This window comes from Bison bison, unplaced genomic scaffold (assembly GCF_000754665.1).
Source record: "Bison bison bison isolate TAMUID 2011002044 unplaced genomic scaffold, Bison_UMD1.0 scf7180017864032, whole genome shotgun sequence".
Classification (NCBI taxonomy): domain Eukaryota; kingdom Metazoa; phylum Chordata; class Mammalia; order Artiodactyla; family Bovidae; genus Bison; species Bison bison.
In genome coordinates, this window is record NW_011494604.1 from 5,999,026 (window position 1) to 6,017,709 (window position 18,684).

Sequence of the window (18,684 nt, forward strand, 5' to 3'; positions counted from 1 at the left end):
AAAGACAGCTAAAAGGGGCATGGATTCAGTTTGGCCAAGCCTTGACATCTATAAATACAATATTGTGGGCATCCTTTTCTGTTTACATAAACATCTACTAAAATGAGATAGTGGGAGGAAAGCAAGATTTGATTAAATAAACTGTTCTCTACATTGCTCTTTTCACTGTCTTATGTACTAGGTTTTCTTACTTTTCCTCAGCACACTTCCCAACCTTTTGGATATTCATTTTAAATAGGGAAAGCTCCCTACATTATAAAGAATATTGGCACCATTTATTTTATACAAAGGCTAAAGGTTAACTTTTAGAAATGATGAACTACTTTCCTATATGTGTTTACTTGTGCTTCATGATATTTCTGGATCATTCCAGTCATAAAGACTTATTACATGTAATATTTCCTGCTACCTGTGAAAAGATATATTTTAAAGAATGTATAACCAACAATCCATTTAATTTTTACTAGCATGTAGAGGATTTATTTGTATCTAATTCATGAATGTAGTTTTACTGTAGGATGTCACTGTAAATGGAACAAAGTACGTTATCTTTATAGTTATTCTAAGATGTACATTATGTAAGAATTGTAAATATTTGCCTGATTAAATTCTTTGTATGCCAAGAAATTATGTCAAGTCAATAAAAATCTCACTTCTGGCATAATTCTTTTATGTTCAGACTTCTACTTTATTGTGAACTACAATTGCAGAAATACCTGTTAACTGTCATGTTTTTCATATTTTCAGTCCTATATTCCTTTCCTACCCTGTCAAATTGGTCCAGATTGATCCTATTTGCTGATGGCTTCAACCATGAAATCCGTTTTGATTTTTTAAATATTTTCTTCTGCCTGCCACAGAGCTGTATGGCTCCCAGTTCATTAGCTAAAAGCCACAAAAGGCCTTTTTATGCTGTAGCTCTAATGTTTTTGCCAATATGATTGAGATATCTGTTGAAGTTTCTAATCTAGGCAACACATTTATACTCAGTCCTTTTAATAAACAAACAAAAACAAGTTTTTGCATGAATCAAGATGGAAGGAATAGAGGCTTAAAAGAACAGACCTGGAAGTGAATTGCCTGCTTTTGCTTTTCCTTTAAAAGTTAGGTGAAAGCAGACACTAAAACTATTCTGTGTAATTTACTTTATTCCACTTCACTTCATTTTCATAATAGTCATTTGACCAGGAGAATGGAAGCCGATAGTAAATGTTTTAAATGAAAACAGCCTACTTTCCTTTATTACAAAACAGTGCTTTTTCATTGTAGGAAAGGTTAATGATAAGCAAAAAGAATTCCGTCCTAATTCCATCATTTGCCTGTGATGTTTAGTGTGGCACCTCCTAGCCACATGTGTCTACTGAAATTTAATTAAAATTAGAATTAAGTGTTGAGTTCATGTGTTGAATTGCCACATGTCAGAGGCGCTAGCTTTGTGTCCAGTGACTACTGTTTTGAGCAGGGCAGATTATAGAATATATTCACCCTAGGAAGTTCTGTTGGATAGTACTGAGTGTGGGGGATGCTATTATTTCCATGGTGTATACCTTTCTAGACCTTTGGATGTGTATGTATTTATATACAGGGGGATCAAACTGTTTTGTCACCTGTTTCTTTCATTTAATAAACGAAGGACAAGTTTCTAAGTCTTTAATCTGCATCACTTTTGGGAGGATTTTTAAAAATCTTATTGAAATTTTCAAACACTCAAAAGTAGAGATAATAACTTTAGTAGCTATTGGTTCATGACTTATACACTGTTTTATCTATACTTGTACCCATTTTTCCTCTTCCCTGTTTTTTTTAAGATGGGTGCCAGACATTTCAACAAATTGTTGAGTATGTCTCTCTAAATATGTATATTGCTTTTATGCAGAACCTTAAAAATTATACAAATGAACTTATTTACAAAACAGAAGCAGACTTGGAGAACTGAACTTATCTATAAAACAGAAACAGACTTAGAGACGAACTTACTGTTACTAGACAGGAAGGATTGGGGAGGGGTAATACGGAGTTTGGGGTTGACATGTATACAACAAGGACCTACTGTCCAATACAGAGAACTCTTCTCAGTGGTATGTAACAACCTAAATGGGAAAAGACTTCTAAAAAGAATAGATACATGTATGTGTGTAATTGAACCACTTTGCTGTAGCCCTGGACTTGACACAACATTGTTAATCAACTATACTTCAATATAAAAAAGTTAAAGGGGGGGGGAAAGGACTGTTCTTAAAAAATTATATCACCTTTCTTAAACTATGAAACTATGTAGTCAGTATTCAAATTCCTCAATACCTTGGTGTTCTTTAAAAAAAGATTTTTCAAATCAGAATTTATGTAAGTTCCATTCATTGCAATTGGCTAATGTATCTGTTGAGGCTGTAAATCTATAGGTTCTTCCTCCATTTATCACTTAAAAAAATTTCCACTTAGTTTGTTGACTACAGCACCAACAGCATCTTTGTTTTTTAATTTAAAAAAATTATCTATTTTTGGCTGCACTGGGTTTTCATTGCTGTGTGTAGGGTTTCCATAGTTGTGGGCGAGTGGGCTGCTCATTGTGGCGGCTTCTCTTGTGGCCGCCCAAGCTGTAGGCACTTGGATTCAGTAGTTGTGGCTGGTGGGCTCTAGAGTGCTGGCTCAGTAGTGGCGCACAGGTTTACCTGTCACTCGGCGTATGGGATCCTCCTGGACCAGGGATTGAAACCGTGTCCCCTGCACTGGCAGGCAGACTCTTAATCACTGGATCACCAGAGAATTCCCAACAGCATCTTTATTTTAGTTTCACTTTACTGATGAACATTTGATTTTAATATCTTGTCATCATAAACCTAGCTCTGCATTACCCTTGTGGCTAAATATTTGAGTACATTTTTCCTTATTCTGTTAGGAAAATGATGGTTTACAATGGGTGGGTGTATTTCTGATGCTCATTCAGTGAGTCAAGCACCATCAGTTACTGGAGATATTATGGTTAAAGAAAGACACCTTGCTTGCTCTCTTTAAGTCTTGCCTTCTTGCAGCAAAGAAAGATGGGACTGGGTAGTTCTTAGGTGGCCCTTATGGTATCCTTGAGGATGGTGCTTCATCTGGACACTTGCAAGGGCTGGTGTTTAGAGACCACTCTTTGAGGCAGGGACACCCAAGCCAAGGTCTGAAGCAGGAGAGGTTGACTGTCTGAAGATCCAGGGCACTGCTTTTCAAACTTTGGCTTGCAGAAGAATCACCATCAAGGCCCAGGCTCATTGAAGGTAATAGGGCCTGAGCCCTTGTATTTTATCAAGCTCCCCAGTGCTGCTCATTTCAGTTCAGTTCAGTTCAGTTGCTCAGTCATGTCTGACTCTTTGCGACCCCATGAATCGTAGAATGCCAGGCCTCCCTGTCCATCACCAACTCCCGGAGTTCACTCAGACTCAGTCGTTGATGCCATCCAGCCATCTCATCCTCTGTCGTCCCCTTCTCCTCCTGCCCCCAATCCCTCCCAGCATCAGAGTCTTTTTTCCAATGAGTCAACTTTGCAGGAGGTGGCCAAAGTACTGGAGTTTCAGCTTTAGCATCATTCCTTCCAAAGAAATCCCAGGGCTGATCTCCTTCAGAATGGACTGGTTGGATCTCCTTGCAGTCCAAGGGACTCTCAAGAGTCTTCTCCAACACCACAGTTCAAAAGCATCAATTCTTCGGCGCTCAGCTTTCTTCACAGTCCAACTCTCACATCCATACATGACCACTGGAAAAACCATAGCATTGACTAGTCAGACCTTTGTTGACAAAGTAATGTCTCTGCTTTTGAATATGCTGTCTAGGTTGGTAATAACTTTTCTTCCAAGGAGTAAGCGTCTTTTAATTTCATGGCTGCAGTCACCATCTGCAGTGATTTTGGAGCCCCCAAAAATAAAGTCTGACACTGTTTACTCATCTGTTTCCCATGAAGTGATGGGACCAGATGCCATGATCTTTGTTTTCTGAATGTTGAGCTTTAAGCCAACTTTTTCACTCTCCACTTTCACTTTCATCAAGAGGCTTTTTAGTTCTTCACTTTCTGCCATAAGGGTGGTGCCAGTGCTGCTAGTACCAATAAAAATTTGAGAACCACTGTTCTGTGGATAGGAGAGAGAACTGAAAGTTCTCTCAGATTTTAGTATTGCTAGAGTGCCCTTCAGGAAAGTTGTGTCAGTATAGGCACCCTCATCTGCTGTGGAAGAGTGTGTCTCTGTCAAACCTGACACTGTGTGACCTGAGCAAGTGACCTCAGTTACGCCTCAGTTAAGAATTTGCAAAACTACCGGGTATACAGTAAGTCTCTTTTGAAGTGTTTAAGTCTGTTAAAAAAACAAAACCCACAAGCTTCCTGGGGAGCTCTGAACCACCCAAAGTTTGTGGCAGGTGGCCCCCTGGTGGCCACATCCTTTAGGTTGCCTCTGGTCGGCCTCAGAGATGCCAAGTGAGGTGAGCAAGGGATTCATACCTCGGGTGTCAATCCTACTTCACCGAGAATGGGAAAGGAGTTGCTAGTTTAAATTCTTCAGCCCTAGATAGTCTCCAAGGTGTGAAAGGAGTCAGGGAGAGGACGTAAAGCCTTTAAGAAATTAGGAGGGAAAAGATATAAACAGAAAATTTTTTGTGCGTCCAGTTTAGTCTTTTTGCTTCCGAAGGCTTAGCTTCGGTTTCTAGAGCCTGAGGCTGTGCACTTAACGAGGGCCATTTTCCACAGACCGTACAGCCTGCTGGCTCGTGTGTGCAAGTCCTCACCGCCTCCTTCAGACACGCTGGAGGGACTCCTGCGGGCTCACTGCCCGACCCCACTGTAATCCTTCTGAGCTTAGGACCCAGTGGCTGCCAGGCAGCCTGGCCCCGCCTCTCCGCGTATCAGCGCCCGCAGATTGGCAGCTCGGCTCCGCCCCCGCCATGGCTGCCGCCTGCTGCCGGGGCTGCTAACTTGCTGCCGGGATACTGGTCTCTGCCGCAACTCTCCGGCTGATCTGTCCGCGGGCGGGCGGCGCATGGGTCTCCTCCGAGGCGGGCCCCCGTGCGCTCGGGCCATGGCGCGTCTGGGCGCTGTGCGCTCCCACTACTGCGCGCTGCTGCTGGCCGCGGCGCTGGCCGTCTGTGCCTTCTACTACCTGGGCTCGGGCCGGGAGACCTTCTCCAGCGCCACCAAGAGGCTGAAGGAGGCCCGCGCCGGGGCCCCTGCTGCGCCCTCACCGCCGGTGCTGGAGCTGGCGCGGGGATCCTTGGCGCCGGCCCCGGGCGCTAAGGCCAAGAGCCTGGAGGGCGGCGGGGCCGGGCCGGTGGACTACCACCTGCTGATGATGTTCACCAAGGCCGAACACAATGCCGCGTTGCAGGCCAAGGCCCGCGTTGCCCTCCGCTCCCTGCTGCGCCTCGCTAAGTTCGAGGCGCACGAGGTGCTTAACCTGCATTTCGTAAGCGAGGAGGCCAGCCGCGAGGTGGCCAAGGCCCTGCTGCGGGAGCTGCTGCCGCCCGCCGCCGGCTTCAAATGCAAGGTGAGCGGGGCCTCAGCTAGAGGCTCCGGATAGGTGACTCGGTCAGTGTGGGGCCCGGCCTGGATCCAGGGGTCAGGAGGGAGGTGTCTTAGTTGCGATGCCCATTGCCAGTGCCAGCAGAAGCCTAACCCCTTAACCCGCACCCTGCCTGAATTGTGCGTTCATAGCACGCTGCAGGCATGGTCCGGGGGGGCGTGTCTCGGAGCCTCTATTAGCTGACTTCCTTGATCCGAGCTTCCCTTTAACTGCGGCCCCCTGGAGAATCAGCAAGCCCGCTCTTTCCTGATGTGGTTGATTTCAGCAGTCAGTGCCTTTAAGTCTGCCCCTCTGTTTATTCTTTTCAGTGTTTGACTTTTGAGGATGGAGCAGGTCACTTGAAGGTGCAGCGTCTGCTGGACAAGGTCTTAGGCCGCTTGAGTTGTTCAAATTACAGGGACATTTCTCATAGCTCTAAGGATTTCAGTTGAAACTGGTCCAGCCCAAACCCAGCCCATGTGAACCATTTCATCTCCTCAGTGTGCCTCCTTCTTCCCTTCTCTTCAGGGTCATGAACCCATTTAGAAAAGCAGCGGGTTCCTCCCAGCAAGAAAGTGCTCCAAGAGGTACAGATGTAAGATCTGGAGAGGGCAGAGCAGAGCTAGTCGTCTTGTTCCGGACTGGACCACCTGGCTCTTCTTGTGAGAGATTGTATTCTTCAGTCAGCCAGCTCAGTCGCTCAGTCATATCCGACTCTTTGCGACCCCGTGGACTGCAGCACACCGGGCCTCCCTGTCCATCACCAACTCCTGGAGCTTACTCAAACTCATGTCCATCTGGTCGGTGATGCCATCCAACCATCTCATCCCCTGTCATCCCCTTCTCCCGCCTTCAGTCTTTCCCAGCATCAGGGTCTTTTCCAGTGTGTCGGTTCTTTGCATCAGGTGGCCAAAGTATTGGAGTATTTCAGCTTCAGCATCAGTCCTTCCAATGAATATTCAGGACTGATTTCCTTTAGGATTGACTGGTTGGATCTCCTTGCAGTCCAAGCTTAGTGTTAATGGCCTCAGTTAAATTACATGTCTCCTTTTGACCTAATAGTTGCCCAGAGGGGATCTAAGGTGTGATTTTGGGATAGAAATAATGTGCACTAAATCACTCCAGTCATGTCCGGCTCTATGCGACCCAATGGACTGTAGCCCACCAGGCTCCTCTGTCCAGCGGGATTCCCCAGGCAAGAATACTAGAGTGGGTTGCCATGTCCTCCTCCAAGTGATCTTCCCAACCCAGGGATTGAACTCGTGTCTCCTGTCTCCTGCGTTGGCAGGCGGGTTCTTAGTAGCTGATCTTAAAGGATGGAGACTGGTGGTAGGGGGAGGGGTGGTAAGATTAGTGTACCATGCATTTGTGCTGGGTGAGTGACTAAGGGGAGCCAGTGCTGGCCTCCTGCAGGGTTCAGGGGCCTGTTGGTGTTTGTTTTTGGCCGCACCACACAGCCTGTGGGATCTGAGTTCCTCGACCTGTGTCCCTTGGAGTGGAAGTTAACCAGTGGACCTCCAGGGAACTCCCTTTTTTGTTGTTGTTGTCTACAGAATCAAGTCCTCATTTCTTGGCAGGGCTGTCTGTTGTGGGGCCGGGCTCCTCAGCCAACCTCCTTGTCCTTCCCCTACTAACTGTACTGAATGTGCCTTTACACAAGCTGTACTCTCTGCCCAGAGCGTCCTTCCTTTCTTCCTGGGCCCTTGACCACGGTTTACGTAGTTTTCACCTTCCCCCAGGAATGCCCCCAGAACCGGGGACAGTCTGTGCCCAGCCCTCCACAGCATTCTGTTCCAGCTTTCTGCCATAGCATCCAGTCTATGCCCTGCCCAGAAAAAATGAACCCTTCAGGAACACCCACCAGTCATAGTGAGGCACCTGGTCTGGATTCCACGGTACAGGAGGCCAAGAATCCAGGTCCAGGGTCCACTGTCTGAGCTGGGGTTCTTTCAGCCTGGGGCTCATGCCGATTTCCGTAATTGCAGTGTTGGGAGGTAGGGCCTGGCAGCCTGTTCCGGGTGTTCCTTAGGACTCCATTGTTTTGAGAAATCCTTTGCTAGTTCAAGGGAGAAAAGCAAGAGCCTTTGATCATAGGGCCAGTCTGGATAGAGCTGGGTAACTGCTGGTGACCCCGCCTCCCTTTGCCTCTCAGGGGCATCGGACTCGACTGGTGCTCCAGACACCACCTTGTAGACCAGCACTGTCATTGTTTCACTTTCTGAGTCAGAGGTCACACCCTGGGCCTCTCTGCCCCGTTACTAGAACTCTGCTGTCCCCTTCCTGAGCTCCAGCCACAGTGTCCTGTCATATATCCAACTTTTTCCAGCCTACATGCCTCTGCTTCTTTTGTTCCACCACCAGGATACACTTTCTGTGTGCATCGCTAAGTCTCGCCCATCTTCAGATACCATTTCCTTGTTGGAGCCATCCAAGGAGCCTCCATTCGAGAGGCACATCTTCCTCGTGTACCTGGCTGGTGCGGTGGACTGCATGCCTTCTTATCTCCGGTGTCTATGCCTGGAACATAGTGGGCACTATAAATACAGGTGTAGGGCAGGTCCAGGCTCAGGGCCGGTTCCCTCCTTGGAGTTTGTGTTTCATGCTCCAACTCTTTCCCTCTGCTGGCCTGGTTCTGACGGTCAGAGCCATCACTCAAGACCTGAGGCAGCTGCAGATGACCTGAAGGAATTGATACCACCCCACCAAGGCATGAGGAATGAGGGTCTGGGGGCTTCCGACTTGATGGCTGTGTTCAGATAAGGGTTTATCATTTTCAGCTAAATGGCTTTTATTCCTTTTATTTTTTGTATGTGAATCTGTTTCCTGTGTGTGACCACAGTCATCTCTGTCTGGCCCTCAGGAGCCCATCATGTATGCTTAAGTCCCCTGAATGACTGAGCATCTGCTGTGTGTCGGACCCTAAAGTCACAACTGCAGGGAACACAGACGGGGCAGGTACAGCCCCTGACACCAGGTACCCATGGTGCTTAGCATCACCCATGTACAGCCTGTCCCATTGCTGAACCTGCTGGATTGGGCACGAGATAGTCCCGAGGGAGGGGGACAGCACTGCGTTTAAACCGCAGGTGGCCAGTGACTATTTGGGTGACGTGGGTGACCCCTCTTTGCGTCTCAGGGCCTCCCAGGCCTCCTCTCAAATGAAGATTTAACCCCTACTGCCCTGGGAGAGGTGAGGATCAAGTGCCACCTCGTGTACTGCAGGCAGCCCTGTGCTGCTGTGGCCGTTGTTGTGTGTCCGGTCTCACAACACTCTTCTACTCTGCTGACTTCTGGGAACTCAGCCCTGGTGGGCCCTGCAGCCATTGCCTCCCTGCTTTTTGGGGTGCCAGCCCCCTGCAGAGGCCCAGGGGGACTTTCCTGGTGCTGTGGGGACACCCTCAGGCATACAGCATGATTGCTTCTTGTGCTGTGCTACGCCTCAGATAGTGACCACTCAGAAAGGCCATCTCTGAACCCCTTTTCTGAAGCGGCTGCCACCCTATTAGCCTTCATTATCTTTCCCATCACCTTGTTGGTTGCACACACTCATTTGTTCATTCATTCATCAGAGATTACTGAGCGCTTATCCTGCTGCAGGCTCTCTTCTAGGTGCTGGTGGCCAGCAGGAGCAGAGCCAGGCCCCTGCCCTATGGAGCTTACATCCCAGGGCTGTAGTGGTGTGGAGGAGCTTGGCCCAAACAAATGAACAGAAGTCCTCACAGAATGAGTCAGATCATGATCATGTAGAGAAAAGTCAAGGTGGATAAGGACACAGGGAGTGTCCATGTGTCGGGGTGGGGAGTTGTGGGCTGTTTTGTACAGGTGGGCAGGGAAGCCCTCACAGATCCTGTTAACATCTGAGCAGGGGCTGAAGGAAGTGAGAGGAAGACCTATTTGAACATCAAGAAACAAGTTTGAGAAAGTCACTACCCTGTTTCCTAGTTTGCATTCTGCCCCTCCCTCCTAGAGTGTCATGTCCACAAGGGCAGGGCATTACTACCCTCTTGGTCTGCTGGGGTGGACAGCCGCCCTGTAAATGCCACCCCTGTTTCTGGCCTGAGTTGGGAGTGACAGACAGACACAGGGACAGGTGCCTCCCATATCTGGAACACAGGCCAGACAGACTTCTGGAGGGACAGGCTGCTCTGGACAGCAGCTGGCCGCCCTTCAGGGAGGGGCAGACTGTTCAAGGCTAATCCCAGAAGAGAAGAGAACCAGACAGGCCTGCTTCTCACTGCAGTTTCTCCTCTTTCCCTGAGGGAGGTGGTAACATGTCAGGTGGGGAAAGGAGGGCTGGGGAGCTGCAGGAGGTGGGGAGTGCTGGTCTACTGGGGCACATATGGCGTGAGACAATGGATGGTGTTCTCTCTTCCTCCATCACTGTTACATTTTTAGCACAGTTCCTGGCACACTCTAGGCTCTCAGAAATATTTTATAGTCGACTGATTGATAGCTGTATTAATTAAACCTTAGAAATCATAGAAGGGTTCTTGGTGTGCTGCCCCTGGTACATCAAACTTCAGCCATCTCAGAGCACGAGGCTGGGTTGGTCCATCTCCAGATGACAAGTTAGGAACAGGAAGGAGGCCTTGTGCTTTCTACACTTAAAAGTGACCACTAGATTCCAGGAGGAGCGGGCTGGGGACTTGGGGTAACGAGACAAAAGTTAAATCTCGTTGCACACCTTTTTTGAATTTGTAGTTTCTTTTATTGCAAAAGGAAAACTGTGAGTCGCTTTGAAAAGCCCCAGCTCATAGTTGAGGCTCTAAAGAAGCCTGAGGGTAAAAACCTCAATGCTGGCTTCTCAGTGAAGCTAATGACAAACAGGTGACATTGCAACGCAGATTCCCCCACCTGTCATGGCAGCAGGTACCTTGACCAGAAGAAAACTTTTGACTAAGTTATGACCATCTGGGAAAGAAGTGATCAAAGAAGTGTATCCTCAAGTATGATGCTCTTTGAAAAGACTAGATGACATTTTATACTCTAAAATTTAGAGAATTTACCAAATGCAATGGAACTCTTAAATTATAATACATTTATGATACAACTGTAGTAATGTACCAGTGTATGTTTCTCATGGGAAACTTCAGTCATGGATCTGTAGGGAAGAACTTTGTATAGTATTATTGTATCATGCACAGTGTATCATGCACTCTGGATAACTTCACAGATAAGTTTTAAAGTTTTAAGGTAAAGTCCATCCATAACTAAGAGCAGCGATCGTCATGTATACCTGATACCTGGGTGAGCTGGGCTTCCCTGGTGGCTCAGCGGTAAAGAACCTGCCTGAAATGCAGGAAACTCAGGTTTGATCCCTGGATCAGGGAGATCCCCTGGAGGAGAGCATGGCAACCCAGTATTCTTGCCGGGGAAATCCCACGGACACAGGAGCTTAGTGGGCTATGGTCCATGGGGTCACAGAGAGTAGGACACGACTAAAGCAGCTGAGCACAGCGTGCACTGGGTGATTTGCAAATACTGTGGGGGCTTCAGTGCATGAATGAAATGTTCCAGCTTAGGGTAACAGTCATTCTTCATGATCACTTGACTGTTTTCTGTTCCAATAGGTCATTTTTGAAAGACCGATGATTACATTTTCTTGCAATTCAAAAAGCTTGAGATATAATTCATGTCCCATGAAATTCACCCTTTAAAATACACAATTCAACAAAACTTGAAAAATTTGAGACCTCCCTTCCTATGACACTGTCACAGATCATTGACATGCAGTTCTATCATGATGTCATTAGAATCAGAAATACATCTAATTAGCAGCTTTGTAGATAGCTTAATATTAAAAAATACACAGTGGTTTTTAACACATTGACCAACTTGTTCAGTTATGATCACTAATTCCAGAGCATTTCATCACCCCAGAAAAGAAGCTGTACCATCAGCACTCATTCCCCTTTCACCCTTTCCTCTCAGCCCTGGCACCCACGAACCTGCTTTCTATAAATTTGCTTGTTCTGAACATTTCATATAAATAGACCTTTACTTCTGACTTCTTTCACTTAGCGTGATGCTTTTAAGGTTCATGTTGTGTATGTGGCAGTACTTCCTGCCTTTTTAGTGTTGAATAATATTCTGTTGTATGGCTGTACCACATTTTTACTTATTTATTCATTAGTTGATGGACATTTGAGTTTCTGCTTTTTGGCTATTATGAATAAATTGCTGTGAATATTCATTTACAAATTTTTGTGTGGATATGTTTTCAGATCTCTTGGGTATATACCTGGGTGTGGAAGGGCTTGGTGACTGTGAGGAGCTGCCAGACTTTTCCAGTGTATTGTTATTTTACATTCCCGTCAGCTGTGTGTGAGGGTTCCAATTTCTCCACGTGCTCACCAGCACTTGTTGTCTGTCTTGATTATTGCCATCTTACTGGGTGTGAGGTAGCATCTCATTGTGGTTCTGATTTTCATTTCCCTAATGACTAAAGATGAGATGATCACACATTGATAAGGACAGCCAAATAAATATATTTGGGATTTTTCTTACATATTTAAGGGCTTCCCTGATAGCTCAGTTGGTAAAGAATCTGCCTGCAATGCGGGAGACCTGGGTTGGGAAGATCCCCTGGAGTAGGGAAAGGCTACTCACTACAGTATTCTGGCCTAGAGAATTCCATGGACTCTATAGTCCATGGGATCGCAAAGAGTCGGATACGACTGAGCAACTTTTGCTTTTGCTTTTGCTTACTTAGGCTGCTTCCCAGGTGGCTCAGATGGTAAAAGTGTCAGCCTGCAGTGTGGGAGACCCGGGTTCGATCCCTGGGTCGGGAAGATCCCCTGGAGAAGACAATGGCAACCCATTCCAGTACTCTTGCCTGGAAAACTCCATGGACGGAGGAGCCTGGTAGGCTATAGTCCATGGATTTGCAAAGAGTTGGACATGATGAGCAACTTCACTTCACTTACGTATTTACCAGGATACATTTTACAAGAAATACTAGGTATCTTGACTCTTCCTGCACATCCTGAAAGATGTTATAACATCTCTGGAAACACTTTTTACTGAAGGACAAGGTTTGGAAATTTCTGAGGTGTTTAGTAACTTTTGGGGCTTTCCTTTGGGATCAGCTGGTAAAGAATCCTCCCGCAATGTGGGAGACCTCGGTTCGATCACTGGGTTGGGAAGATCCCCTGGAGACGGGAAAGGCTACCCACTCCAGTATTCTGGCCTGGAGAATTCCATGGACTGTATAGTCCATGGGGTTGCAAAGAGTTGGACACTACTGCGCAACTTTCACTTTAGTAATGCTATACCTAAAATCAATGAGGTGGTAGTAGCATAAATACTTGATTAGGAGAATTGTAACAATATTTGTTCGGCACTTTAGAGCTTAAGAAAGTGCTTGCACAAATGTTTCACCTGAGCATCACTGTGACTGGTGAAGGAGCCTCTAAGGCTGAGACATCGGTGCTTTGCTTGAGCTCCCACACTAAGAAGTGGGGCTGGACTGTGATATGTGCTTTGGGGAGTAGGAGGCAGGACAAGACAGGGAGCCATTGAGGGGCACAATCTGTATCATCCCCCTGCCCAGATTCCCCGAATAAACATTCAGTCTGAATAAAGACTGTGCTTGCTGCCATCATCGCTTTGCAGAGCCTTGCAGAATCACCAAGCATTGGAGCAAGCAGGAAACTCTGACCCTCTGGGTGCAGTGTCCTCCCAGTGAGCTGATAGATTAGCTGATAGATCCTGGGCAGCAGGGCAGTGACTTACTCAGTGTACACAGGGCTGGGGTTAGAATCAGCCTGGGCCCTTCCATCTTCTATTTGAGTGTCAGTGTTTTCAGCGGCCTCTCTAAAGCCCAGGGCAGAGTGGACAGGATACAGGGTCGTTTTCACCATCCCAGTGGAGTTTCTTCCGGTGTTTCCAAGGATCCCTCAGGCTGGAAAGGGGAGTGGAGGCACCTCTCTGACCTTTGGCAGGCCAAACCTCTGCTGTTCCCTCGGGGCCAGCTTTACAGCTGTCCAGTGCCTGAGACCACCAGAGAGTTAGTTTTGGGTGAGCTGTAACATTGCTCCCAGGGAAACTACGTGGTGTGTCACCTGTTTGGGGGTGCACGCTGGGGCCGATTTGAGGGTAGCATCAGCGCGCCGGCCTCCCAGGCCAGAAGGAGGAGGAGCTGCAGGAAGGCAGCCCACACTGGACCACCTCCTTGCTGGGCACCGCATCCTCCCCGACAGCCAGCAGGGGGAGAGCTTGCCCTGCAGCTCCCGGGCAGAGTCACTTCTTCTGCCCATCGCGCCGCGTGCAGCGCCACGCACGGCCACTGGAGGGCACCGCCGCCCCGCGTTTGCTTGGCCTGAGCCCGGGCCCTTCTCTGCCTCTCCTTCCACTGAGGAAGCCTGGGGCGCAATCCTAGCTGTTTTTGTTCATTCTCCACGAGCGTCCCCCTTGCTCACTGCCTCCGCCACAACGCCGCTCCGTGTTTTAGAAAGGAAGAACGAAATGAAAGGCAATCTGTCTGGCGGTTATGGGTAGTCATTTCCTTCCCGCGCCGGGTGTAAGCCTGTTTTGATCAGGCCCTTTGGAAAAAGCGGGTGAGAAGCAAGCTGGGAAGGTTTGATTCTGGACGGGGAAGGCTGCAGCGCTTCCCTGCAGCATAGAAGGAAGAGTGTGGATGGGCGGTGCGGTGTGCTTCTACGCCTCCCGAGCCCCCGTGCTCCTCCTTGGTCCGTGCCCTATGAGCACTGTTCCGGGGCAGCCTCTCAGCCTCCAGGCTGCCTCCTTTGTCCAGTCTGGGGTGCCCATCACGCCTAGCATGGACCCTCTGGTGAAGGGAGGGGAACTGTGTCTCTTGGAGCAGCTTGAGGGTGGAGTCTCTCTCACCTTGGATAAGTTCACCAGAGCCCCAGGGTTTTACATTGTGTCCATGCCCCCAGGTATCCAGGCTCTTAGTGGGGACTTGGGCAAGGGGACCGCATAGTAAAGAGGGTGCCTGTTGACCTGGGTGCTGGACCTGACGGGACCCTTGTTGCCTAATTGCGGGGAGCCTCCGTGTCCTCAGCCGTCAGATGGGCTTGGATCCCCTCTTCACACCCTTCCTGGTCCAGGGCTCTTGCCTTGGCCTTGGGACTGCTCCCACTGGCCTGTGGGTTGCTTGGGGTTGGTCAGGATGGTCAGGCCTGGCCGGGAGAGGCAGCCCTGTGCTCTCCTTCCTGTTTCAGGTGCCTGTTCTGAGCAGCTGAGCCAGGCCCTGTAGGCTGGCACAAAGCCTGCTGTTAACTTAATGTCTTTTAAATTAAAGTCATTTGATTTATTTATTGGGATAATTATTGTCGAGCCGCTCCAATTAAGTGGTCCCCGTGCTGGTGGGTCAGTGTGTCCTAGAGGCTCTGGAGCCCTGTGCTGGTCCAGGGTGCACTTTACTCTCCTTGGGCCTCCTCTTCCTCTCCTGGCTGGAGCTTCCCACCCTTCCCTCCACTAGCCAGGTTTGTCCTGTGCCCACCAGGGACAGGCCCCTGGGCAGGAGTGCATAGTTCGGGACTTGACACCTGGACTCAAATGCAGTCTGTGACATGTGGGGACAGTGTAACCCCTCTCAGCCTCCGACCTCCCCAGAGGGCCTTACCAGGGTGGTTATAAGGTGAAAATGGGCACCACTTGGCCCCGGCACACGGCAGGTGCTTAGTTAGCGGTGGCTGCTACTTGTGGTACCTGAGTCGGCATTGCGGGGAGGAGCCTTTTCTCATCAGTTTGGAAGGCTGGCACCTATTGGTTCAATTGGAGAGCAGTGATGGGAGTTTGAAAATCAGAGTTCTGTCCAGATTTATTTCAAGGTGTCTCAGTCTGTTTAGGCTATTGTGACAAAATACTGGTGGCTTATAAACAATTTCCTGTGACTAATCAATTTCTGACCACCACGTCCCCCTTCCGCACGTGCCCAGCACAGGTCTGGCTCTGGGCAGAGGCTCAGCAAATGCTAGCTTGCTTTGGCCTGTGTTCTGGAGCAGGTGCTGCTGTTTCTTATCAGGATGGGGAAGCTGGTCTGTGTTTTGCTGTGCCTTCTTTGTGAAGGTTCCTTTCTAGAAGCTCCAATTCTAGAAGTTCTAGAAGGTTCCAGCATTTTATTTAACTCTTCTTAATGGTGTTTTCTCGATCTGATTGCACACAGCAATTGTTCATAATCTTTTTGGGAATTCAGCAAAGTATAAACTGTAAGTGATTTTGAAAAGCCAGGAGACCCGAATCCCCCAGAGCTTACTCATTTCCTTTTCCCACCCATCTCTTTGAGTAGGGTCTTGGGCCTCACCCTCTGGGGTCCACACCCCGTCAGCTGCTGTGAGGGGGCCCTGTTGTACCAGATTAGCACGGCAGTCCAGGACACGGGCTCCGTGAGACCTGCCCAGACAGTCAGACTCCTTGAGTCCTGGTTACTGTGGGATTGTGAATGGGCTTCACCGGCTCTGGCAGGTGGATGGTGGGTTAGTCATCGTTTGAAAACTTGTACAGGATTCAGCAGAGTACATGCTTTGTTCTGCACAGCCCCGGCCACCCCTGTCTGGGGAACAGGAAGACATGGGGTAGGGGATACCAGGGTGTCTGGGGCTGGTTTTGTGAGGATGGAGGGGCTGTCTGTGGGTGTCAGGGAACTTGGGATGGCACTCATTGTAATGGGACCCTCCCAGTCTTGCAGAGGAGGGAAGCGAGGCAGCTGGGGCAGCAGAGTGGCTTGTGTTCTGTACCTGGCCGGAGAGTCATGATCAGAAGGTGGGGCAGTGGGAGCCACAGGGCCTGTGAGGCCCACCCGCTCGGTGCTGGTGGCTGCCGTGTAGCTGTGCTCACCGAGCTGCCTGGAGTCGCGGGAGCCCCTTTGAGCCTCTGGGACTTTGCTCAGGTGCTTCCTCTCCTGAACGCCCAGCCCGCCCTTTATCTGGTTAACTCCTTTCACCCTTCAAGATTAGGCTCAGCTGGGTGCCGATAACGTGGGGAGGCTGTTCCTGACCACCCCACCCTGCGTTGGCCCTCCTCTCCCTAGTGGCGCTGTGCTGAAGTTGGCTCCTGGGCAATTACTCCCGGGGGCCGGGCTGTCTTCCTTCCTCCCGAGTCTGGGGACGTGGTGTAGCACAGGGCCTGGTGTGGGGTCCGACCCAGCAAGAGCCTGCCAGGTGGGCTCAGGTGGTCGGTCGAGTGCCCCTCTCCTAGATATCCCGTGTGCGTGCTCCCGCAAGGAGGACAGGGATGGGGACAGTGTGGGTCCCTGGCATCCAGAGAGGCCTCTTGATCTAGATGACATCTTCCTCATACCTTTTAATGCTGGTCCTCCAGACAGGAAGGTGTCCGGTCTGAAGCCAGCCGGGAAGACCCAGGTGTGTGTTGGAGACGTCTTCCTGGGTTTCAGAACTCTCCCCGTGTGTTACTATGCAGGGCTGCTGATGCTGGTCTGGAGGAGGTGGGAGGGATCGGCCTCTCTCTCCTCTTATGCAGGCAAGGGCAGGGGGCAGCAGTGGCTGCTTGGTCTGCCCAGAGCCCCCAGTGGGTGAGCCTGGAGCCTCTCTGGTAAGCCGCCCAGCCCCTGCCCATCGGCTCACTCTCTGAGTCCTACCCAGGGAGCCTGATCCTGGGTCCTGGGGCTCTCCCTGATCCCAGCTTCCTCTGGCAAGGCTTCCAGTGTCCCTGAGCCTCAGTTTCTCATCTGTGAGATGGCAGGCGCATACTAGCCCTGAGTGATATTCCACAGCTTCTTACTGACATGTTGAAACTGGACACGGAAAGTTGTAAAACACGTGTCCTTTCCAGGCTTTCCCAAGTGGGAGGATGGGAGACTGGGGGAGACTTGACGCCGTTGTTCATCTCTTTCTGGGGTCGCCCCCCCAAGTCCTGCTCGCTGATTCTACTTTGCTCCTCTGGGAGATACTGGTTGATTTCCTGGCCACTGCCGCGAGCCAGGCTGCACCTGGAGCCAGGGGACGGGGTGTGGAAGCTCCCTCAGGGGTCTCCCAGCGCCAGTGTTGCTCTTGCACAGGTGGCATCAGTTGAGTGGCGGGCCGCTGCTGGACTCCATCTTCCTTCTCTTCCTCAGTCCTGGGAGGAGGGAGGGCTTCTCCCCGAGGAAGAGGTTTCCCAGGTGAGGATCCCGAGCCCAAAGCAGGTTCAGAGCTTGGGCTCTGAGGCATGGAGCCGGGGTGGGAGCTGACCTTTCTGGCTGGTGAGCTCTGGGCGCTAAGCCCTGTGCTGTCAGTTCTGGGGCTTCATTCCAGGCCCTCCAAACAGGGGGTGCTGTAGGAGAGCTGGTGTCCCCCCAGGAGGGTTCCCACGGTGCCCTCTGCTCGCGGGGGCCTCACACACGTGGCCTCTTCCTCTCGTCACCGGGTGCTGTGAGGAGAGCAGGTCCCCTCAACCTGCTCACAGTGGGTCTCTTATTCCTCCTCCAAGTTCCTGAGAACCAGCCAGGGGGCCTCTGTTGAGGATGTGGCCTGTGTGGTGTGTTGTTTGGAGCCTCACTTCCCTCTTGTGGCAGCTGGTCCAAGAGGTCAGGGCTGGAGGCAGCTGGAAAGGCCGTGAAGTCCTGTCCCCTTCTGTTAACTTGTGAGGAAATGGGCCCAGAGATGCCGAGTGACGGCTCAAGGCCACACAGCGGTCAGCGGATGGGGTCCGGGACCCGCTTTCCCTCCCGTGCTGACTCCCTGCCTGCTGTCCGTTCTGTTTGTTCTGAAGCCAATTCCTGGGCCGCGCTGCTCTCTGTGTGTCCTTAGCTGAGACAGCCATCAGATCTCACCCACCTGTGACTGCCTGTGTTTTGTGTACGCTGAATGGCCTCGCTGCCAGATCCACTGAGCAGCTACTCCAGAGTCCAGCTGATGGGGCGGCTTCAGATGCAGGCCCCAGGGCCTTCGGAGAGGCTCCCACTGTCCTGTGGCCGGCCTACACGGGGCCCCGAGGCAGGCTGAGCCTGTGTGAGAGTGTTTGGAGGGGGACTGAGCGTGTGTAAGTGTGTGTGTCTGTGTGTGTGTAGAGGGGCTGAGCCTGTGTGTGTGGAGGTGGGAACTGAGCCTGTGTGAGTGTGTATCTGTCACTGAGCATGTGTGTGTGTGGAGGGGGGCTGAGCCTGTGTGAGTGTGTATCTGTCACTGAGCGTGTGTAAGTGTGTGTGGAGGGGGGCTGAGCCTGTGTGAGTGTGTATCTGTCACTGAGCGTGTGT

The 18,684-nt window shown here is 50.1% G+C and overlaps 1 protein-coding gene across 1 annotated transcript in view; it reads left to right on the forward strand.

The window, feature by feature from the left end:
- Positions 1–4,832: 4,832 nt before the first annotated feature.
- Positions 4,833–18,684, forward strand: part of XXYLT1 (xyloside xylosyltransferase 1) — a 174,698-nt gene continuing 160,846 nt past the window's right edge. The window contains exon 1 of the mRNA XM_010834387.1: positions 4,833–5,510. Within this exon, the coding sequence (XP_010832689.1) occupies positions 5,007–5,510 (504 nt within the window). The 5' untranslated portion in view covers positions 4,833–5,006. The remainder of the gene's footprint in view (positions 5,511–18,684) is intronic.